Here is a 24,402-nt window from a genome sequence, read left to right as displayed (position 1 = left end):
GTTGCACAATGTTGGTTTTTGGCCGCAAGGCATGTAGGATCTTAGCCCTCTCAACCAGGGGATTAAACTCCCTGCCTTGAAAGGTGAAATCCCAACCACTGGACTGCCAGGGAAGTCCCTACAGCTTAGGGACTTTGTTTTTTTTTTTTTTTTTTTTTTAACTGACTGTGCCATGAGGCTTCCCGGATTTTAATTTCTAGCCAGGGATTGAACCCAGACCACGGCAATGAAAGTGAAAGCACTGAGTTCTAATCACTGGACCACCAGGAGTGTCCCTGCAGCTTATTTTTAAATGGTTCACTCAAAAAATAATTTTTCAAAAATAATTTTTCAAAAATAATTTTTCAAAATAATTTTTCAAAATAATTTTTCAAATAATGCATACAGAAAATGCAGTCATGGTGAAACGTTAATTGGTGAACTCAGGTAAAAGGTATATTTGGTATTTCATTGTGTAGTCATTTCACCTTTTCAGTAACTATAAACTTTGTCAAAATGTTTAAGGTTGAGGGGAAGAAAAGAAGGAATAGGTAAGTATGGAGGATATGAGATGAGCAAAGTTGGCTAACTGAAGGGCTGTTTCAGCGGGGTGTCACCAAGTGTATTTATGACAGAGCCTGGGACAGGGGAGGCATGAAGAACTGTCACGTACTACAAAGCCTTTTCTCACTGTGGCTTCTTTGAATTCTCTGTGCTTTCACTTTGCTCCTCCCTGAAGTATTGGAATCTGCTCTGCTATGTATGATCCTTCCTTCTCTGGCCTGAAGCTTCAATATTGGAGTCTCTTAAAACAAAATTGCTTGTGCACTGACAGAATAAGTGGGGGGAAATGTTGAATTGCAAATTGAGGGCTCCGCTGTATGATAAACTTCTTGAAATGCTGCGAGTGTATTTTAATTACGTTAGTGCCTTTTAAATGTGTCCTGCAGCTAAACTCGCAATCATTCTGCGTAGCCGTCCCCTCCCTCAAAGTAATTTCAGGCTATCGGATTAGTTCTTCTTGTCAGGTGGCAGATATTGTTCGCATCGAACCACTTATTGTTTGTTTAAGGCTGCTATTGTGTCGGGGTGGCTATTGACAGAAAAAGTGCTGCTGACACGTATATTCTCGTCTCTCTCAAGGCTGCTAGGCTGTAAAAGAGGCTATGCAAAATTCAATAGATGCTTTGACCAGCGTTTCCAAATTAATGTCGGTGTCATCTGTGTGAGAGTTTTATTTATTCATTTGTTCAACATCGATTCACTGCTGCAGGTATCAGAACATCAAGGTAGCAGCCCTCAAGGGGTTTGTTTACTGGACTGGAGGATACAGCTGTGTGCCCAGATGTGGGCAAGAAGCTGTAGCAGATACTGGGGGAGTCCAGTCACTGGGGAGGGGAGAGAGGAGTCTGGGCTCAGGAGTCCGAAGGCTGGAGTTGGAATCCTAGCTCAGCACTACTGCTCGTGTCTTACGGCTCTTGTCTGGTTCAAATGAGATGATAAACAATAAAATGTTCTACAGTGTTCATTATTGTCTACTTGTATTTTTAAGGTGGGAATCTTGAAGAAGTGTATAAAAAAGGAACCAAATTATTTTTTGTAGCTGATGCTGCCGCCCCTTTAGGATGGGATGTTGCTGTGGAAAGAATACAGGCTGTTTGATATCCTATTTCTCTGAGAAAATAGAAGTAATCAGAATATTTTCATAAAGGGCCTCCGTCAACACTTCAGCTTTGTAATTTTTATCTTGTTATTACAGATGAGCTGTGCTTGGACCAGCCAAGGCTAGCAGCTCTGTCCACTGAATCTCACACTCTTTCTTATTGAAGGACATTTTTCCAAATCATGAATCTTGCTGCCAGTTAGGTTTATCAGCAAGCAGTGTGCATTTATTTTTCCCATTGTAAAACCTTCTTAGTTTAGGGCACTTAGACCCTACTAAACCCTGCTACCAGCCCGTTTCTTTTTTTCATGAGTCTTCTATACTTGATCAGTTTCTTCTTTTTCTGTTCTCTCTTGAATTTACCTGGATGGGACTTTACCTCCATGATGTCACTGAAATTGTGTTACTGGTATCAATACCCTCCAATATTTTACTAGTTGATTGGTATTCTTTAGTTCTAATTACTTATTATATCAGTTATTTGATTTTATTTTCCCCTTCCCCTCTCCTTTCTCTGTTTATTTCTATTATTTTGTCAAATACACAGTATTTATACGTTAGCTTCAGCACTTGTCCTCATTTTTCTTTAGCCATAGGTGTTCATTTATATATTTTAAAATGCTCATTTCCGCTTTGGAGTTTTCCTAGTTACCTCTTGGTTGGATGAAATTATCCTTTGATCGATGTTTTGAGAGGGGCTCATAGATGAAGAGTTTCTTAGGTTCTTGCGTGTTTGGAATTGTTTTTCATAGCATGAATATTTGAAGGCGTGGATATAAGACCTTTGGTTTACTTGTTCTTTCATTGAACTTAATAAAATACTGCTCTATTGTTGGCTTTGCTTTGGGTGCGAAATTTGAAAAGTTGATGTGAATCAGATTATCTTCTGTTTGTGTATTATTTGGCCATTTTGTTGGGAGGCTTTGAGAATTTCTGTATCTTTGCTTGGTGAAGAATCCACCTGCAATGTAGGAGACCCTGGTTTGATTCCTGGGTTGGCAAGATCCGCTGGAGGAGGGATAGGCTACCCACTCCAATATTCTTGGGGTTCCCTGGTAGCTCACCTGGTAAAGAATCTGCCTGCAGTGCAGGAGACCTGGGTTTGGAAGATCTCCGGAGAAGGGAAAGGCTTCCCACTCCAGTATTCTGACCTGAATATTTATATTTCATGGACTGTGTAGTCCATGGGGTCACAAAGAGTCAGACACGACTGAGCAACTTTCACTTTGGAATCTAATAGACTTCCTGGACTATTTCTTGGAGGTGATTTTTCTGGGTTAATTTTTCCAGGTACCTATTCATGCTTTCAATGTATAGATTAGATCTGTTTTCATTTCTGGAAAGTTTTCTTGGACTGTGACTTTAGGTGGTGGTTTTAGATAGACCTTAGAACCCTGTGCTAGCTTGTCTCATCTGTGCTTCTGGACCCTGCAGTTATTTTTTTCCGTCTGGTTTTGCTTATCACCAAGCTTGATGGTGGGCTTGGGTTGAGGTGGATGGAATGTGGGGGTTGGCAAGAGCCGTGCAGATGACACATTGGGAGTTTTCTCCTTTTGCCTACAATGATTTTGAAGTTTGGGTTATTTTTTATCTTCTTCAAGTTTAGCTAAAATAAATTTCATGGGGATTTATTTTTCCCTTCTTGCATTTTATTGCTTTTGGAGGAAATGTGGAGCTAGACCACTAGTAATGTCTTTAGCTATTCAAAAGTTCTGGTAGGAGCATTTTAACCTCAACTCAAGCATGCTCCCCTGTTTGCCTTTTTCTTTTAGAGTGAAGTTCATGTAACATAAAATTGGCCACTAAGCATTTTAAAGTGCACAGTTTAGTGGCATTTGGTACACTCAGTGTTGTGTGTCCACCACCACTGTCCAGGTCCAGGGCATTTTCATCACCCTGAAGGGAAATGCCAGTCCCATTAAACAGTCCCCTCTCCCCAGCTCCTGGCAATCACCGATCTGCTCTCTGTTTCCATGAATTTACCTATTCTGAAAATTTCGTACAGAGTCATACAGTATGAGATTTTGTATCTGATGTCTTTCATTTAGCAACATATTTTTGATGTTCATCCAAATTGTGGAATGCATCAATACTTCATTGTTTTTTAGGACTGAATAATACTCTGTTGTATAGATATCCTCCATTCTTTAGTTCGTGGACATTTGAGTTGTTTGTACATTTTGGCTATTATTAATAGTGTCACTATGAACATTTGTGGCAAGTATTTGAACACCTGTTTTCGGTTTTTTGGGGTATAAACTTAGGATGCAATTGCTGGGTCATAGGATAATTCTGCTTAACCTTTTGAACAACTGCCAGACTCTTCCACGGTGGCTGTGCTATTTTAAGTTCCCACCAGCAGTGTACTGGTGTTTCAGGTTCTCTGTACAACTTTAGTTATACATATTTTCCATTTCTAAAATATTATAGCTTTATCTCCTGCTTTTAAATCTAGAGACAAAAATAGTCTGTGTTATATTATTTCAAATACTTGTTTCTAAATGATTTTATTCTGGTATTTTCCAAGAACAGGATCAATTTCGTCATGAACGAAGTTTCTGTTGGCAACCTGGGACAGTCTCATTTGAGAAGGCTGCTCATTGGATTCTAATTTGCGTAGATTGTATTAGATTTACGTATATATTTTAAAAATTTGATTATGACTTTATTTTGTAAGATTTGTCACTTGGTCGATTTTTTCCCAAACAAAAACAAAATCTCACCAAGATTTCTGATACTTACTTTTCTTAACCATTTTGTAAAATACTAGATATGCTGTAGTTTTCATTGCATGATGAGAGGACTTTGTACAATGAGAAAGTGCTCCATTGATCTTTAATTGTATGGTGTGTGTTTATTTTGTAGGTACCAAAGACACTGGGATTTTTAAGGATGTTAAGTGGCAAGTTTTACAGTCGCCAGGGACAAGAACAGGTAACGCAGATTGGCTTAATTTAGAAAACATTTTCACCAAAGTCCACTTAAGGACAAAGTTGAGTGAACCTTGAGCATGATAGATTTTCACCTGAATTTGCTCTTAATTATACACTATATGGGTGGATGCATTAATAAGGATTCATGAAGCTGTTCACTGAAGATTTGCGTATTTTACTATGTATGTCATTCTTATCTCAATAAGGAAAACTAAAAGAAAATTTCAAGAATGAACCTAGTTATCTTGGGTCTGGGAATATAGCCCAAAGAAGTCTCCTGGAAGCATTATATATCTTTGAATCTTCTTATTTTATCTTACTTGGGAATTTTGTATCCTTGTCCATAATATGTACTTTTTATTTGTTGATTTTAAAATATTCCTTCCCTTGCATTACAGTTTTCCAGTTAGCATTCTCTTTGGCCATTTCATGGAGTTTGTCTTTATCTTGCAGATGAAGAACTATACGAAAGACTAAATGCCTTGGCCTCTGCCATGTACTTTATTCTTTCTCATTACTATGTTGCCTGTGTTGTTCTTTCTGTGACCATATTAGTTCATGAGAGCATTACTTTTTTGAGTCAGACTTCTAAACTACAGTGGGTTCAACTATCTGCTGAACTCCTTGAGGGCAGGGATTTATGTTTGTTTTGTTCACTGCAGGTTCCCCAGAGTATAAAACAGTGCCTGGCATGTACTATGTATTACTAAATATGTAATATTCAATAAATGTTGAGTGTTGGAAGAGCAGTGCTTACAAATTCACCTTTTATAGAGCTGAGTTTTTTTTTTCTTTAAGCGTATGTAATAATTTAGAACATTTTGAATGCATGTGATAGAATTCAATCCTTTGATTTGAGTATAGCTTGTCTGTGTGAAAGGTATAATAAAATTGGAAATCACTTATTTTTGATTGCTCTGTATAGATGATAAACAGCTGAAAAAAGTGAGACAACTTAGTGTACATACAAAGATCTGATATTTAACACTGAAAAAAGTCTCTTAGGATGGACAGTTGAAAAGTTTTACTGCAGCATTTGAGAGAAGACAGTTCCTACTCCAAATATTGCTGCAAGTTGTAGAAGACTTTAATTAGTGTTTTTAATTAACACAAGATCAAATGGACATTTGAGCTAATGATTTAATGTAAGTGAGAAGTAGAAGTTAAAATAATGTTCACATTACTTCAGTAGCATTTTGTTAGTATCACATTGCTACACAAGAGAATCAGTGAAGTAAGAGGAAAATATCTTTTAAAGAATTTTAGGGAGCAGTTTAAGATGGGAAGGGGTAAATAGGAAAATTGACAATGAAGTTAATTAAAAAGGCCATTAATGAATTATTAATGTACGAAGACAGTTTACTGTGCAGAAATATCCTTGTAAATCCTCTTGCGATACTTCTACCCCTTGATAATCACTTACCAAGTAATTAATTTGCTAGACCACCTTCGAAGTTAAAACCTCATGGAGTAAACTGAAGCAAGTGGTAAGTGATAGTCACTGTTTTTCTTTTCCTCACCTTTATTGAGAGATAATTGACAAATGAAATTGTAAGACAGTTAAATTGATGATTTGATACAGGTACATATACATTGTGAGAAGATCTTCTGCCACTGACTTAATTAATACATGTATCACCTCACATATTTACTTTTTGTGTCTCTGTTACACTTAAATCCTACCCTCAACAAATTTCAATTATACAATACAGTGTTATCACCTGTAGCTATCAGTGTTATACATTAGGTCCTCAGACTTTATTCATCTTATAACTGAAAGATTATACAACTTTATCAACCTCTGCCTTTCCTCCAGTCCCCAGCCCCTGGTAGGCAAACGCTATTCTATTCACTGTATTTATGATTATGACTTATGATTGTCTTTATAGATTCTGTGTGTAAGTGATACAACATAGTGTTTGCCTTTTTTTAATCTGGCTTATTTCACTTTAGCAAAATGCTGTCCAGTCTCATGCATGTTTTTTACAAATGACAGGATTTCCTTCCTTTAAAAAAGATGAATAATATTCCATGTTGAAGAATAAAGATTAATATAAGTGATTCTTTGTATATTAATTTATATATAAAATAGGGATCTGCTTTCATTCTTTTGCATGTGGCTGTCCAGTTTTTCCAGTATCATTTATTGATGAGACTGTTTTCCCCATTGTGTATTCTTGGCTCCTTTGTTGTAAATTAACGGGCCATATATGCTTGAGTTTAGTTCTGGCCTCTCTGTTCTATTCCATTGCCCTGTGTATCAGTTTTTATGTCAGCTTCATATGTGTTTACTTACTATTTGCAGTGCAATTTAAACCTGGATGTATGATGCCTCTAGTTTTGTTCTTCTTTGTCAGGATTATTTTGACTCCTTGGGTATTTTGTGGTACCATACAAATTTCAGGATTATTTTTTCTATCTCTGTAAATAATTCCTTTGTAATTTTGACAGAGATTGCATTGAATCTATAGATTACTTTGGGTAGCATGGACATTTTAACAATAGTAATTTTTCCAATCCGTGAACATGGAATTTCTTTAATTTGTGCCTTCTTCATGTTCTTTCATTAATGTTTTATGGCTTTCAGTGTATATGTCTCTCACTTTCTTGTTTAAATTTATTCCTAAATATTTTACTGGTTTTGATGTTAATGCGATTATTTTCTTAATTTCTCTTACTGATAGTTTGCTCTTATTGTATAGAAATTGTATGTTGATTTTTTTATCTTGCAATTTTATAAATTTATTTATTCTAACAGGTTTTTGATAGAGTCTTTTCTATCTATAATATCATGTGATCTGCAAACCGAGCCAATTTTACATCTTCCTTTCTGAATTGTATGCCTTTTAATTCTTTTTCTTGCCTAATTGCTCTGGCTAGGACTTTTTTCGTACCACATTGGATAAAAGTGCTAAGTTACATATTATTGATCAACATTCCAGCTGTTGATAATTAAAATGAAAATGGCATTCATATTTGAGGACTGTGAAAGAAATTCACAGATATATTTTAACCAAAGTGAAAATTAGTTACATCTAAATTTTGTTGCCTTTACAACAACTTAATTTTGGTGGAGAAGAGAACAAGATTGTTATTCACATAAGCTGACAAATCTTAATACAATAGGCAGGGTTTGAATGTTTGAGGTTTACTTTTTTTGTGGTGTACAGTTGGTTGAAAAGCCGTTTCCTCCTGTTTCCAGGGCACACACTGCTGAATTCTCTTCTTTGCCAACCAACAGACTTTGCGGTTTCTGCATACTGCAGACTCTGCTCAGGTTTCTGAGTACTGCACACTCTGCTCGCAGAATTCAGCGTGGACTTTCTAACTGTGGCTTTGCATCTTATGTTGCAGTTACTGGCAGGATAATAAATTATGTTCTGGTCCAGAAATACCCTGCATGCTGTAGACACTCAGAAAACTTTCTACAAATAAAAAGCAGAGTTTATACTTTAGAAGGAAATCACCGTATTTCTTAAGTAATACAGGTGACTTATCTATCTTTGGTGGGCTGCAATTCAGTTCCTACTAATAAACATGTCTTCTTACTGTGCATGTTTATGGAAATTAAACAGATAACTTGAGACTTGAAAGAAACAAACATTTAATGTGTATTTTATGTGTATGGGTGTAATGCCTGGGATTTGCTTTAAAGTCCTCCAGGGGACAGAAGTCCCCAGTGGCATTGTGGTGATTGGGGAATGACACGTGAGACAAGCTTGAAATATTGATGTTTGTTTAAGATGGTTGTTGGGCCCATGGGTATTTATTATACTGCAGTTTCAGCTTTTGTGTGTGTGAGTGAAACAAAATGCTCATGGAAGGGAGTGGTACTTTTGCTGTGTGGATGTCATGGCATCAAAGGAAACTAAGGGCATCCAGAAAAAAAAGCCAGTGGGGACATTTCAGTGAATATATTTATTGCTTAGGTGTGCAGGAAGGATGGAAGGGAGGGAGGGGTGAAAACAGAAGGATGTTTAACGTATTTGTTCATTATTTCCCTGGTCATAATGCTGCTGTTAAGTTATTCACATTGTTCAGTGTACATTTTTTGGCTTAGTTTTTTTGTGTGTGTGTGTGTGTATGTGTGTTTTTATAAACTTCCTACTTTCAAAACACTTTTTAAAAATTAATTAACTTATTTTAATTGGAGACTAATTACTTTACAATATTGTGGTGGTTTTTGCCACCATTGACATGAATCAGCCATGGGTGTCCATGTGTTCCCCATCCTGAACCCCCCTCCCACCTCTCTCCCTCAAAGCACTTTTAGTGGAGTTATTAAATGGAGTTCCTGCATGTTACCATACAGAGCACAGTCAGCACCTGACTAATTGTTCAGGTGCTGAAGCAATGAAGTATACTTGATCATAATTTCTACTGAGGAGCATGCCTGTCACTATTAGAAAGGCTGTGGCCTAGGTGAGGGCAGTGATCGTGGTGCCGTCAGGGCACGTGGAGCTGGAGGGGAGACTTTGCATGTGGTTCAGGTCCTGCTGTTTATATAGAATGATGATCTTGGGCAAGTGTTGTCCCACTTCAGGTCTTCAGTTTCTTCATCTGTAAACTCTGAAGAATGGGTAGAAAGTTCTTTTCATTAACACAGATCAGTGCTTCAGAGGCCCGTCTTGTGCAGAACCACGGAGCTAGTTGACATAGAGTTGTGAGGGGAAGATGCCAGGTCCTTCATCTTCTACTTGTTGGGGCTTCCCTGGTGGCTCAGACGGTAAAGAGTCTGCCTCCAGTTTTGGAGACCCAGGTTTGATCCCTGGATCAGGAGAAATTCCCTAGACAAGGAAATGGCAACCCATTCCAGTATTCTTGCCTGGAAAATCCCGTGGGGCCGCAAAGAGTTGGACACGACTGAGCGACTTCACGTTCACTTTCATCTTCTGCTCATTGCTCCATCTCCATCACAGAGGACGAGATGTGCTGGATGCAGATTTTTGCTGGATGTGCTTTTGCTTGCCTTGCTTCTCCTCCTCAAGCATTTGTATTTTAATTTCTTACATTTCATTATGACAATCTGGAATAGATCTGTTATATTCCATTAAAGTGATTTTAGTATTCAGTGAGGAGATTAGAGTATGCTAATCTTGTCTGTTCCCTCATCCAGCAGTATCCCTCAGTTCCAGAAATTGCTCTCCTAGGTTTTGATGGCCAGTGTGCCTAGTTATTTCAGAACCCAGCACTTAAACTCTGTCTGCAGAGGCCAGGTAGATAATAATGGTGAATCAAGTCCATTGTAAATTCTGGTTTTTTTTTTTTTGTATAGTCATTGTTACTTTTCAGTTCTGCAGCTTTCAGCCTTAATCTTGGGGCCATAATAGAAAATAATCGGGGTTTTGGCTAGCTGGAAAGCTCATGACCCTTCCAAGAGGGTAACTACTACCTAGTTCCAGCCGATTATGCCCTTTGGGCCCTGTGTTGCCAGCTTTTCTAAATGTGCAGGAGAAATACAGTTGTGGACTGCCATTTTCTGGTCTGTTTTATTTTCTGGGGGGAGACCGCCTTAGAGCCTGTTCTTAATAAGTGGTTGAATGGGAAATAGGTCTTCAGTTAGTATTTCTTCAGTTCTTCCAGTTCTGTTGTAGTTGTTCAGTAGGTAACATCTCTGCTGGGGATGGTTTCCCTTGCGGTAACTGAGCAAACCTGGTGTCCTTGTGGGAAAGGACTGAGATTATGTGGACAAGTAGAACTGGGAAGGCTAGTCTTCCTCTGTGTAGCCCAGGTTTGGCCATTTAAGGTCAGTATATTACAAAGTATCTCTGTTTTATGGCAACACTTAGATTCCTTAAATCGAATAATTTGCCAGCAGATATGAAAAATATTACTCAACTAATGTGTTTCTTAAATTAAGGCATGCATTTTCCTCTAGTCGATATTTTATTCCCTTTGAACGCTTCTCCCCTCCATCTCTTCCTCTGCTTCTCATTCATAGCATGAATTTGTGGTTTGTCCATGGTGTAGAATATTTCAGGCATTGTGTTCATATAGAATCTTGTAAAAATTATGAAATTCAAGAAATGCATAATTTTGTAAACATTAGCCCATAAGATACTGAGAACTCATAGTAATCTATATGTGATATAAAGGAATGTTTTTATAATGCTCACTTATTTGGATTTTATGTTATATGTAAATCATAACTATAAAAAACCTTTGGGCAGGAGTCTTGTTTTTTGTTTTCTGGAGCACCTTTATAATGTTATGAAGCTGTCCTAGTCCTTAATTATGCGAGACCGCTTACGACACGGCAACCCTGAAGAATGATATTAATTTCGGGAAGTTATTTCTATTGGCTGCAAGTCCCTTGCTCTGACATGACTGTAATATAATTGTTGTCTAGGATGGGATCTTCAAGATGAGCCTCTCTCCAGATGGGACCCTCCTTGCAGCCATTCATTTCTCAGGAAAGCTCAGCATCTGGGCCATCCCGTCTCTGAAGCAGCAGGGGGAATGGATGCAACACGAGCAGGTGTGTCTCGATTGTGATTATTCCTAGAATGATTCTCGTGTGAGGGCGAGTACTGGCAACACAGATTTCATTTTTGTGATATTTTACGTTTATTTAAAATGTGGCTCACAGCTATTATTTATTCTGATCATTCCTAAGCTGTCCTTTGTTTAAAATATTATCACAGTAGCAGGACAAATCAGGAACAGAGCAGCACTCCTTGCTGATACTGATCTGCAGAACGGGACGCTGTATCCTGAGTGTCCTCTGTCCACTGAACTCTGCATGTCCCCTGCCTCCTCGTTCCCCAAATACAGAATGGAGATGTTAATTTTTCAGCTAAAGTGAGCTAATATCAAAGACTCAAAAGGTCATTTTCTTCAAAAGAGTTCCCCTTCTTTCCAGATCTTGTAGTTCCAGTAATCCTGGGCTTCCTTCAGGTTGAAGGGAGTTCTCTTTACTCCTAAAGCAGTTAGAGAAAATACAGAGAAAAATAGAACTGTTCAGCTTTTTAGTGTCTGGAAATGACAGGGTTTGAGAGGTAAACAATTGAGTTGTTTAGGAACAGATAGAATCAACATCTATTGTAATCTAAAATCAGCATGGGCAGGTGAGGTCTGCTCGTCTAATGCCATGTGTTGTGATAGAATGAAGATTTAAGAAAAATGCTTTCAAGTGCATGCAGCTTGTTATAAACGGTTTAATCCTCTGAGGATCATTTCGTATGTCAGCCCTGTGAATGTTTGATTCTCCTTCCCTCGTATCTGCATGCCCCTTTCCTGGAGGAATATCCGGCCATCAGCTTTGGTGATAGTTTTGTGATTCTGGATAGAAATATATTCCCTGAAAGATATGAACAGATCAGGGTCTTTCTATTAGCATTCTTTTGAATTTTATTTCATCAGAATGCACCATTGAAAGAATTCTTAATGAGCAAACAGCATTTTGTATTTCTCAGACTAGAGGGAAAGAGAAAGGGTCTCTACATTTTCATACTTTTTCACAGACTTTGTTTTTGCTGTTTTTTTCCTCTTAGAAACAATTTTAGGAAGATTTTTTTCCCCCCCTAATTCCTCCTTGTGTTGAATTTAATTTGATCTCCACATCTCAGCCACTCTCACTCACTGGATCTAAATTTGCTCTAAATAGAAGAGATCTTCCTCAGTTTTCAACCTCAGTAACCAAATACAGGGACATTCTTTCTGTCTCTTGTGAAATGAGAGCTAAGTTGACTTGTATCTTCTCTCTAGAAGTGAAGTGGATCAGCTCCTAACACTTTGTTTAATATGTTCAGCTGGGCTCATCAGATAATTGATCCAGAAGGTACCATGCATTTTTCATGGTTATCAATGTACAGTGATGAAATATTTACCTTTCATTATTGGAATAGACCCTAATGTTCTATTTTATGTGGGAAATTTTACATTTGGGCAAACTTTTTCTTTAAAGGTGAACACTGATTATTAAAGTCGTTTATAATAGAAGCATTGATCGAGTTCTGAAGCACACTTCATCTTTTGAGTATCTTGGAATGTCATACATATTGAATAAGCACTATTTAAAAAAACTCATTAGTATGCTCTTTTTTAAAAAAAATTCTGGATACTTTTTTTGCTTGCGAAGATCAGTTGCATCTGTTGTAGTCTTTATTGGCACACATTTGAATTTTTAACTGGCTAGACATTTTAATCCTTATTTGCCAATCAATTTCATTATAATTTATTATACTTCAGCTCATGAATGTTATTCATTAACTTTTAATAATGATTCTCTTAAAAACACAAAAATTGTTTAAGAATCTTAACTCAGGAGTGAGTAAATTTAAATATCTCAGTGGTTTGGAATAGGTCATCAGAAAAGTAATGTGAAAAGAAACGAAGGGATTTGAGAAATGGCCATAGGGATCCACGGGAGGGGTGAGTTCAGGCCAGGAATTCGCCTATGGTGTTGTCTTAGGGAGAGTCATTTGAACAGAAATACCCCGAGAGTTTAGAAGGCAGTTCGTCAGGAATTGCTGAAGCCCAGTGTTTGTGTTGTACCTCTGAGTTTCCATCTCACCCCTGTAGCTCTGATCCAGTGCTCCTCATACAGCCGGTAGACAAGACGGTACGATGATACAGCTCCTAGCTATTTGTACCTTTTATTATAATTTACACATTTTGGGGTCTTATGTATCAGTTTCTTTTTATTTGCTTGGTATAAATTACCTCCTTTGAATGCCTGAGTAAACTGGAAGGAAGAGGATTTAGGACTCACAAAACTGAAAACCATGGACCCTAGTTGTCATCACCAGGGACATTTTCAAGTAGTGGGGTCCTTTGCTGAGGGGTCCGTGGCTTAGTGATGTCCTTGGAGCTGATCCTACTTTTGGTGCCATTCCAGGGTGCTGCCCCTTGCAGGCTGGGGGCTGTCAGCGCCTCCCTTGACTGCTGCTGCTCAGCACCTGGAAAGACTCTAGCTGAACAGAACTGAATCTGCCCTCTGAGACCCCTGCCAGTGCTAGCTTCACAGTAAATTCTTGTGCAAAGTTGAGAACAGGGAGGGCATTTAACCGTATCAATTCTGAGGTTATGGTTGGAATACTGTACCGGTTCCTCCATTTACCTGTCATCTTTTCTTGTCTGGTCATTATGCTGCTTACACCTGCTCCCTGAACCCTCCTCTCCTGCTCCCTATTTTTGTCTAACCCTTTTCTGTTTTACTTTCTGAAACTTCATTCCATCAATAAACAAGTTGCTCGGAGGCTTCAGCAGTTTTACAGAGCATTCTGAAATAAATGTATCAGGTTTACAGAACTCAGTAGGATTGAGGTGCAGGTATGTAATAGTCTTGTAGCTTTTATAAAATTAACTCTAATTATATATATTAAATAATAACCTCTATTTACTGAGCGCTTGCTTTGCCTTAGGGTTTTTCAGCAAGTAGGCAGTAGACCTGAGGTTTGGTTTCATGGCCCTTTGGTTCTGATGTCTATGCTCTTTCCGTGACCATGTGAGAAAATAAATATATTTTTAAAAAGGTGGGGAAAACCCTATTGGTTAAGCTTTTTATCAGGCTTTATTTTATTTGATCTTTAAAAGAAGAGAGACAAATTCTTTTTCTCAGTGCACTTAATACAGATTTCTTCAGCCCTCTGAGATATGTTGAACTCTAGAGCTGTTAATAGTTAGTGTGTACTAGATACTAGAATAAGTAATTGAGAAAGCCTCTCGCTGATAAACCCTTAACTTTATGATAGATATCTACAGTACTTCTGATGTGGTGACATGAGGTGAGGGTGTTAACTGTTCAACAAAAGGAGTTTGAACAATCATACCGTGTTTGAGTCTTTCATCTGTATTCGGGGGATTAATCGCATTGGGTATTGGACAGTTTAGATTTGGACTTGAATGTCTGGAGAGAGTCACTAAAATCTAGTGTACTAGTCAGATAACAGAGAACAAGCTAGTGGTTACCAGTGGAGAGAGGGAAGAGGGGAACAGTAAGATATGGGTAGGGGATGAAGGGGTACAAACATTTTATGTTTAAAATAAGCTGCAAGAATATATTGTACAGCACAGGAAATATAGCCAATATTTTATCATAACTATAAATGGAGTCTAACCCGTAAAATTTTTGAATCAGTGTTGTATACCTGTAACTTAATATAATACTGTACATATGCTATACTTAAGTAAAAAAATGTCAAATAGTGCAGTCGAGTAAATGTAACAAAACTTGAATGTAACAGTGCTATATAGAGTAGTTGTTGCCTATAATATTATTATAAAATAATAAAGTTCAAGTATTTGAATCTGTACTGAGTCCTAGAGTAGAAAATGTAATAAATCACAGTCCTTTGCCCTTAAGACATTTATAGTCTTGCAAGGGAGATTATTAACAAATTAAGAAAATAATGTGTTAGTATTTTGCTTCTGTTGGTGGTGTTTGGGGGGGATTGTTGGGAGTAAATGGTGCTGGTATAGTAAAGCTTGGCTGTCGACAGCAATTTTATTTCTTTTGTTTACTTCACAATCTTATTAATCAGAACATGCTTTTAGCTCATTTTAAGAGATGGGAATAGTGCTGAAGAAAGTTAATTTAGATTGCTAAATGTTAGAATCAGTGTTCCATTTTGACTCAGGTCCTCTGACTTCATAGGTCAAGCCTGCCCCCTGCCACCCCCCCAGAGACTCTTCTTACAGCATTTACATGTAGAAATGCTGACCTTAAGTGGGGACGTTGGGTACTAGCTAAGATGTTAATGGGAAACAAGGAGAGACAACCCATGTGGTTTATATGAATGGCACCTGGAGTTGTGTGCTTCATCATGTAGAGATAACTGGGAATGTGAAAATACTAAGCAAAAGGTATAGTGTAACTTCTCTGGTGCCTCAGACAGTAAAGAATCAGCCTGTAAGGTAGGACACCCAGGTTCAGTCCCTGGGCTGGGAAGATCCCCTGGAGAAAGGAATGGCTACCCATTCCAGTATTCTTGCCTGGGGAATTCTATAGATTGAAGAGCCTGGCAGGCTACAGTCCATGGAGTCACAAAGAGTTGGCCATGACTGAGCGACTAATACTTTCACTCTTTGACTTTTTCGTACTGTCACTTACCAAACATGTGGGGTCATTTTGTATATTCATCCCTGGCTGAAAATATTGAAAAACCCTTAAACAACTGAAAAACAGTTCCAATAGCTGCTCTTTTTTCATTTGTCCAGCAATAGTCTAGTGGCCTTGGGCCAGGTTAGGGCAGGCTTTGGATTTCTTTGTGGCTTCACTAGGAAACAAATGGACAGCCAATTAGTTTAAAATGGTGCATATAATGTATGGAGACTAGTGTATATAGTATATGGGGACTTATACGAAAGTATAAGACTATAGTATACTGTTTACCTGCAGTATACTAAAGTATATATACTTATAAGTACTATATACTTATATATGTACTATATATACACTTATATATGTATTAGTTCAGTTTAGGCACTCAGTCATGTCCAACTCTTTGCGACCCCGTGGACTGCAGCATGTCAGGCTTCCCTGTCCATCACCAACTCCTGGAGCTTGCTCAAACTCATGGCCGACGAGTTGGTGATGCCATCCAACCATCCCATCCTCTGTCGTCCCCTTCTCCTCCTGGCTTCAATCTTTCCCAGCATCAGGGTCTTTTCCAATGAGTCATTTCTTTGTATCAGGTGGCCAACATATACTATAGTATATAAGACCTTATATACTAAATAGTGTATATAGTATATAGGGACTTAAGACTTCACCTTCTAATACAGAGGGTGTGGATTCAATTGTCTAGTTGGGGAGCTAAGATCCCACATACCTCACAGCCAAGAAACCAAAACATAAAATAGAAGCAGTTTATTGTAACAAGTTCAATGAAGACTTTAAAAATGGTCCACATCAGTTCAGTTCAGTTGCTCAGTCATGTCCGACTCTTTGCGACCCCATGAACTGCAGCATGCCAGGCCTCCCTGTCCATCACCAACTCCCAGAGTTCACTCAAACTCACGTCCATCGAGTTGGTGATACCATCCAGCCATCTCATCCTCCGTCGTCCCCTTTTCCTCCTGCCCCCAATCCCTCCCAGCATTAGAGTCTTTTCCAATGAGTCAACTCTTCGCATGAGGTGGCCAAAGTACTGGAGCTTCAGCTTTAGCATCATTCCTTCCAAAGAAATCCCAGGGTTGATCTCCTTCAGAATGGACTAGTTGGATCTCCTTGCAGTCCAAGGGACTCTCACGAGTCTTCTCCAACACCACAGTTCAAACGCATCAATTCTTTGGCGCTCAGCCTTCTTCACAGTCCAGCTCTCACATCCATACATGACTACTGGAAAACCATAGCCTTGACTAGATGGACCTTAGTCGGCAAAGTAATGTTTCTGCTTTTGAATATGCTGTCTAGGTTGGTCATAACTTTTCTTCCAAGGAGTAAGCGTCTTTTAATTTCATGGCTGCAGTCATCATCTGCAGTGATTTTGGAACCCCCCAAAATAAAGTCTGACACTGTTTCCACTGTTTCTCCACTCCACTTCCCGTGGAGTGATGGGACCGGATGCCATGATCTTTGTTTTCTGAATGTTGAGCTTTAAGCCAACTTTTTCACTCTCCTCTTTCACTTTCATCAAGAGGCTTTTAGTTCCTCTTCACTTTCTGCCATAAGGGTGGTGTCATCTGCATATCTTAGATTATTGATATTTCTCCCGGCAATCTTGATTCCAGCTTGTGTTTTTTCCAGTCCAGTGTTTCTCATGATGTACTCTGCATGGAAGTTAAATAAGCAGGGTGACAATATACAGCCTTGACGCACTCCTTTTCCTATTTGGAACCAGTCTGTTGTTCCATGTCCAGTTCTAACTGTTGCTTCCTGACCTGCATACAGATTTCTCAAGAGGCAGGTTAGGTGGTCTGGTATTCCCATCTCTTTCAGAATTTTCCACAGTTTCTTGTGATCCGCACAGTCAAAGGCTTTGGCATAGTCAAGAAAGCAGAAATCGATGTTTTTCTGGAACTCTCTTGCTTTTTCCATGATCCAGCAGATGTTGGCAATTTGATCTCTGGTTCCTCTGCCTTTTCTAAAACCAGCTTGAATATCAGGAAGTTCACGGTTCATGTATTGCTGAAGCCTAGCTTGGAGAATTTTGAGCATTACTTCACTAGCGTGTGAGATGAGTGCAATTGTGTGGTAGTTTGAGCATTCTTTGGCATTGCCTTTCTTTGGGATTGGAATGCAAACTGCCCTTTTCCAGTCCTGTGGCCACTGCTGAGTTTTCCAAATTTGCTGGCATATTGAGTGCAGCACTTTCACAGCATCATCTTTTAGGATTTGAAACAGCTCAACTGGAATTCCATCACCTCCCCTAGCTTTGTTCGTAGCGATGCTTTCTAAGGTCCACTTGACTTCACATTCCAAGATGTCTGGTTCTAGATGAATGATCACACCATCGTGATTATCTGGGTCATGAAGATCCTTTCTGTACAGTTCTGTGTATTCTTGCCATCTCTTCTTAATATCTTCTGCTTCTGTTAGGTCCATACCATTTCTGTCCTTTATTGAGCCCATCTTTGCATGAAATATTCCCGTGGTATCTCTAATTTTCTTGAAGAGATCCCTAGTCTTTCCCATTCTGTTGTTTTCCTCTATTCTTTGCATTGATCGCTGAAGAAGGCTTTCTTATCTCTTCTTGCTATTCTTTGGAACTCTGCATTCAGATGCTTATATCTTTCCTTTTCTCCTTTGCTTTTCGCTCTCTTCTTTTCACAGCTATTTGTAAGACTGCCCCAGACAGCCATTTTGCTTTATTGCATTTCTTTTCCATGGGGATGGTCTTGATCCCTGTCTCCTGTACAGTGTCACGAACCTCATTCCATAGTTCATCAGGCACTCTGTCTATCAGATCTAGGCCCTTAAATCTATTTCTCACTTCCACTGTATAATCATAAGGGATTTGATTTAGGTCATACCTGAATGGTCCAGTGGTTTTCCCTGCTTTCTGCAATTTCAGTCTGAATTTGGTAATAAGGAGTTCATGATCTGAGCCACAGTCAGCTCCTGGTCTTGTTTTTGTTGACTGTATAGAGCTTCTCCATCTTTGGCTGCAGAGAATATAATCAATCTGATTTCGGTGTTGACCATCTGGTGATGTCCATGTGTAGAGTTTTCTCTTGCGTAGAAGTTAAATAAGCAGGGTGACAATATGCAGCCTCGCCATACTCCTTTTCCTATTGGGGTCAGTCTGTTGTTCATGTCCAGTTCTAACTGTTGCTTCCTGACCTGCATATAGGTTTCTCAAGAGGCAGGTCAGGTGGTCTGGTATTCCCATGTCTTTCAGAATTTTCTATAGAGAGAGTATGTGCGTGCTAAGTTGCTTCAGTCATGTTTGATTCTCACTCTTTGAGACTCCATGTACTGTAGCCCGCCAGGCTCTTCTATCCATGTAAGATTCTCCAGGCAAGAATACTAGATGGGGTTACCACGCCCTGCTTCAGGGGATCTTCCTGACTCAGGGATTGAGTCTCCTACGTCTCTTGCATTGGCAGGCAGGTTCTTTACCTCTAGCACCACCTGGGAATCCCATGTCGTATATAGTCAGCTCTCAGCTTTACCTTGAATGTTGGCCTGAGGAAAAAATTAATGTTTCTGTTGCCTGATATGGACTTAAAGTCTTTTTACCAGATTGTGAATTCAGCTTGTCTGGGCCTTTCTTCAAGCAATACAGTACTTTATTAGTTTTCATAATACTGTGGTTTGTCTGAATGAGTGTTTTCTCTATAAAATCTAATGATTAAAGATAGTTTGGAAGTGTCTATTCTGATTTACTTCCATCCAGTTTTCAGTTGATTAAATACTTTGGCTTTCATTGTCAATAAGAAAATCCATCTGGCTAGAAATCTGTATTAAGTTTTGTTCATGTTTGGAATATATAGTAAAATTGCCAAAGTGATTTTCATTTCCAACATTTCCCGTATGTTATGTTTATATATTTATGTCTCATTTCTGGCCTTAATTTTTCTCTGAAGAAGTTTCATTACTTGCTTATTTGTGCTTCCTTAGATGTAGTAGACACAAGACTTCCCATTTCCATTTGATTTTATTTTCTCTTTGACACGTAGTAGGTGCTGGAGTAATTTTGTGAAGGGGATGACTCAGTGAGGGATAAGTGGGAAGATGATAGTTCTTGTGATTAATCGGGATCTTACCCACAGCTGTTTTCACAGCTTCACTAGACTGTCAGTTCTTTGAGAAGAGACACTGAACACACATTTCTTTCCTGAGATCTAACAGAGGGCTTGGCGTGTTAAATACTGATAAATGTTTGTGGAATGAATAAGCATTTAAAGGTTACTTTCATGCTGTTGATGACAGGGTCTTTGTTATGTTTAGCTTCAAGCCATTGAAATAGAAGTCAACAAATAAAATCCTTAAATCTGAGAAGACAGATTTAAGCCTAATGCATTAGCCATAATAGCCTTTCTGTACAAAATCTATAACTGTATTCTTGGGGCATCCTCCTAGGCTGTTTTCAGACATTTGGTAGCATGTCCTACAGGGAAGAGTGATATGGAGGTCATTTCTTAGAGTGTATCAACAAAGTACTGGGAGTGAATGCCAACTCTGTAGTTTGTAGAGGTCTTGGGAGCTTGGTGATCCTATCCTCAAAGCAACAGCCTCCAGAGTTTGTGTCAGATGCTGTAAAGCAGAGCCAGACCATGGTTCTCACAGGTAAAGTCCTTGGGGTTCTAGGGTGGTAAGTTTGGGCCAGTTTGCATAGTACAAGGGGAGCAGTGGGAATGTCAGCTTAGAAAGTGGTGAGGGACAAGCCATCAGGATAATGGTCTGGTAGGTCACCTCTGCCTGAGGCGGAGTTAAGTTTGGGATTTTGTTTGCTCTTCTTTCTTAAATATACTGTACAAATAATTCTATCAAATTCCCACATATTGTAAAGTTGAATGCTTAGTTCAGACATGTAGACTGAATTGCTATGTACTCCTAAGATACAGTTAGATATATACCCCAAAGAATTTAAAACCGGTTCTCAGACACAGTACATTTGCATACATGTTCACAGCAGCCACAAGCTGGGAATAAGCCTAATCTCTATTAATAGAAGGATGAACAAACAGATCGTGGTATATACTTGTGATAGAATATTATGCAACCATATAAAAGGAATGAATGTGACATCTTAGGTCAATCTTGGGAATATTATTATAATTGAAAGAAGGCAGACACACAAGGTTACCTATTGTTTGAACCTATTTATACAAAATATCCAGAATAGCTAAATCCGTAGAATCAGAGGGTACCTTGCTGATGGCTGGGGAGAAGGGAAAAGCGAAGTAAAGGTGCAATGACTGAGTGGTTTTATTTGGAAGTGATAAAAAGGTTTAGGAACTAGATGGAGGTGGCAGAACACTGTGAATGTACTAAATAGCACTAAATTATTCATTTTTAAAAGTGGTTGATCTTATGTTATGTTCGTATCAGCTCAATGAAAAAATGATCTCATTAATCCTCTTCTCCCCACAAACCCCCCAAACAAAAAGAATGCGTAGAATTAGAATAAGATGCCCTGTTGTCTTGTACTTTGACCTTGTTTTCTTTCTACTGAATTAGGCTCGTATTTCCCTGCCTGTGTCCTCTGCATGTTGTGTCCTCTGACTGGAATGTCGTCCTCCGTCCATTTTCCGCATCCAAGTCTTGTCCAGCTAGCAGTGTATGCAGCAGCACCAGGCTTTCTGTGCTCCTCTTCAACTCCCTTTGTCTTTCTCAATGTACGTGTGCGTGCTCAGTTGTGTCTGACTCTTTGCGAACTCCTGCCACCCACCCTTCCCCCCGATGGACTGTAGTCCACCAGGCTCTTCTGTCCACGGAATTTTACAGGCAAGAATACTGCAGTGGGTTGCCATTCGCTTCTCCAGGGGATCTTTCCAACCCAGGGGCTGAACCCTTGTCTTGCCTCTCCCACAGTGGCAGGTGGATTCTTTACCCTTGCACCACCTGGGAAGTCCTCATCTTCCTGAAGCCTATATCCAAAATCATCTCTTCATCCTTTGAGGACCCCTAGCACTCTTATCTGTAGGTCTTTTTTGGGGCAGTTACCAAATTTGACCGTGGGTTATAGTTATTTATACCTATTTCTTAGTATGGGGCCTGTAATGTCTGATTTTTTCTTTCATAGTGTAAGCACGCAGTGTTCATTGGCTAACTATCAGAAGAAACCACACTTTTGAGGAGGTGTGGGAATATTTGTACTATGCCAACTTAATTTTTCTATAGCTTAGCCATCCTAGTTAGAACTCAGCGATCCAAAAGATTGATGAGTTCATTCCCTCATTCAGCATTTAGCTGCTGTGACAGGTGGGCCCTGACAGATGCTGGGAGTATGAGGACCACAGACAGAGACCTGGAGGCAGGGGAAGAGCTCTTCACCTTGTTTTTACAATGGGTTTCACAAGAGGAGACACCTGTTGTTTAAACAATCTCCGTGGAACAGCCTGGTCCCAGAGTGTTGCCTCTGTCGACTCTTATACTACTTGTTCATGGTCCTCTGGCTCATCTCTGAATTCTGAAAGAATTGAAAGATTCTTTGAGTTCTGAAAATATTTCTGCCAATGAGATGACTTCTCACAAGAGTTCTTGTTAAATTTCTCTGTAATCTGTACATCTTTTAGTTTACCCAAAGCTGAATCATAATTATTGTTATCTGTGGGGCTTAAAGTTTGGAAGTGTTGCTCCACACTGCCCTTGTGTCCTCTAGAATGTAAGTGGGAGGCTCCCATGGCATCACATAAACAGATGCTGGTGGGCACCTGTGCTCTCATGGAGGTGCAGCTGCCGATTCGGAGGCATTGGAAGCTTCTAAGGTGCCTTATAAATGGTCAGATAACGATCTGAATTTAGTTGATTATTTTCTGTGGTACATACCTTATTTTAATTCTTTGAAAGGTAATCTTTTTTTTTTTTTTTTAAGTAAGCTAGGACAATCCATTTCTTTCCCTAGTATATAAATAGCCTTATATGACAACTTTTTTTTTTCTGATAAAGAATTATATCTTCTGTTCTCAGGGACCACTCATAGTGACTTGTCACAGTAGTGGAGAGCAGAAAGTACTCTCAGGCTGTGGAAAAAAAATGCCAGTTTCAATACTGTAACGTATTAGCCACTGATAATTTGATAATAATGCATACATGCTTATTCTCTTGCATTAGATGAAAAAGCACATATTGACATAAGTAGAGCCTCACTTTTTTTAGCTTAAGATTTTAGATAACCCCCAGCTGATATTTTGTTGCCCGCCCCCTCCCCCCCATACTGTTGGGATTCTGGAGGTTATGGAATTAACAGCGGGCTTGGGAAATGTCAGACAGCGGCTTAATCTCAGTTGTTTTGTTACGTTTGAGAGAGAGTGATGTGTCCTGACGTTCACAAAAGTGGGCAGGACATTGTGTTGCCATGAGATTAGACAGTGCATGTATTGAATTTGAGGATTGCCTGGTTATATATATATATATATTTTGATTTAGTAGATATTCAGTCATAGAAAGTTGGAAGTGGGGTTAACACGAAAGTTGTGGGGTCCAATCTCAGAGCTGTGGGAGCTGAGGCCTGAAGGGCTGCTCAGATTATGAGCAGGGTAGCATTTCCATCCAGGGCAGTGTTTTATTCACAACAGCATAGCTGTTCTCCTCCCAGCATGCGTGTGTATGTGTGTCTGCGCGCATGCGCAGAATTGTTAGTGTAGTCTCCTTTCATTCGTATGAATTACGTTCCTGCTGTCATTGTTCTGATGCTATTTCCTTCATTAAATTGAGTCACAGTACTTGCATGTGCGCATCTTCAGTGTACGAACAATTGCTCTTCAAGATCTTGGAAAGATATTTCAACTTGGTGTCACTAAGATCAAAGGAAAGCATCATTTTTGTTAAAACAGTCCAAAGTTCTTGATGATGTTCTTATAATTTTCTTACCTTGTTGGACAAAGAATTTATGTGCCTATGTTTCAAATTCAGCCAGGCTACGATGACCTTAATCCTGATTGGAGACTCTCCACTGAGAAGAGAAAAAAAATCAAAGGTGAGTTGTATGATGTATGATAGATAATTAAAACCTTAAGAGACTCTTCATCTTTAGTAAAGGTACATATGATAAAGAATATGTAGGGGAAGGAAAACTCTTTTTTTCTTTCTACTATTCTAGCTTCTCTGGCTGGGGCCTTATAAAATGGGGTTGACAAAAGATAGATTAATAAGAGAAATAAGCAGGAGTTTGTTAGTGTGTACTTTGAGTTGATACATGGAGTAACTCAGAGGGTTGATTAGAAATTGGGCTTATATAGCATCAAAGAAACAGTTTCTAGAGAAGTGTGAAGACAAAGGAAAAGTAGTTGGGATTTCTCAGTTTAGTTCAGTTGCTCAGTCGTGTCCGACTCTGTGACCCCATGGACTACAGCACTTCCCTGTCCATCACTAACTCCTGGAGCTTGTTCAAACTCATGTCCATTAAGTCAGTGATGTCATCCAGCCATCTCATCCTCTGTCGTCCCCTTCTCCTCCCGCCTTCAATCTTTCCCAGCATCAGGGTCTTTTCAAATGAGTCAGTTCTTCACATCAGGTGGCCAAAGTATTGGAGTTTCAACTTCAACATCAGTGCTTCCAATGTACTAACCAGGGAGTAAATTGGGAGTGTTCAGGGTGATGTGGCTGTAGACTGGAGTTTCTAGGAGTGGCAAACATGTGGGGAAGTAATGGGACATAAGCACTATTTGTGATGTAGACTCCTTTGTTGCTGCCTCTGGCCTTATAAGAGCTGAAGTTTGTCTCCAGTCATGAACTCTGGTTCCTCCTGGCAGAGAGTGAAGAGAACAACTTTG

The 24,402-nt window shown here is 39.1% G+C and overlaps 1 protein-coding gene across 1 annotated transcript in view; it reads left to right on the top strand.

Moving 5' to 3' along the window:
• NBAS (NBAS subunit of NRZ tethering complex) overlaps positions 1-24,402 on the top strand; it is a 336,032-nt gene that overhangs the window by 65,590 nt on the left and 246,040 nt on the right. Inside the window, exons 11-13 of the mRNA XM_027966530.2 lie at positions 4,508-4,576; positions 10,925-11,053; positions 23,543-23,606. Coding sequence (XP_027822331.1) covers positions 4,508-4,576; positions 10,925-11,053; positions 23,543-23,606 — 262 coding nt within the window. The remainder of the gene's footprint in view (positions 1-4,507; positions 4,577-10,924; positions 11,054-23,542; positions 23,607-24,402) is intronic.

This window comes from Ovis aries, chromosome 3, assembly GCF_016772045.2.
Source record: "Ovis aries strain OAR_USU_Benz2616 breed Rambouillet chromosome 3, ARS-UI_Ramb_v3.0, whole genome shotgun sequence".
Classification (NCBI taxonomy): Eukaryota; Metazoa; Chordata; class Mammalia; order Artiodactyla; family Bovidae; genus Ovis; species Ovis aries.
The sequence above is the reverse complement of the archived record's forward strand: the minus strand, read 5'-3'. Positions and strand labels throughout refer to the sequence as shown.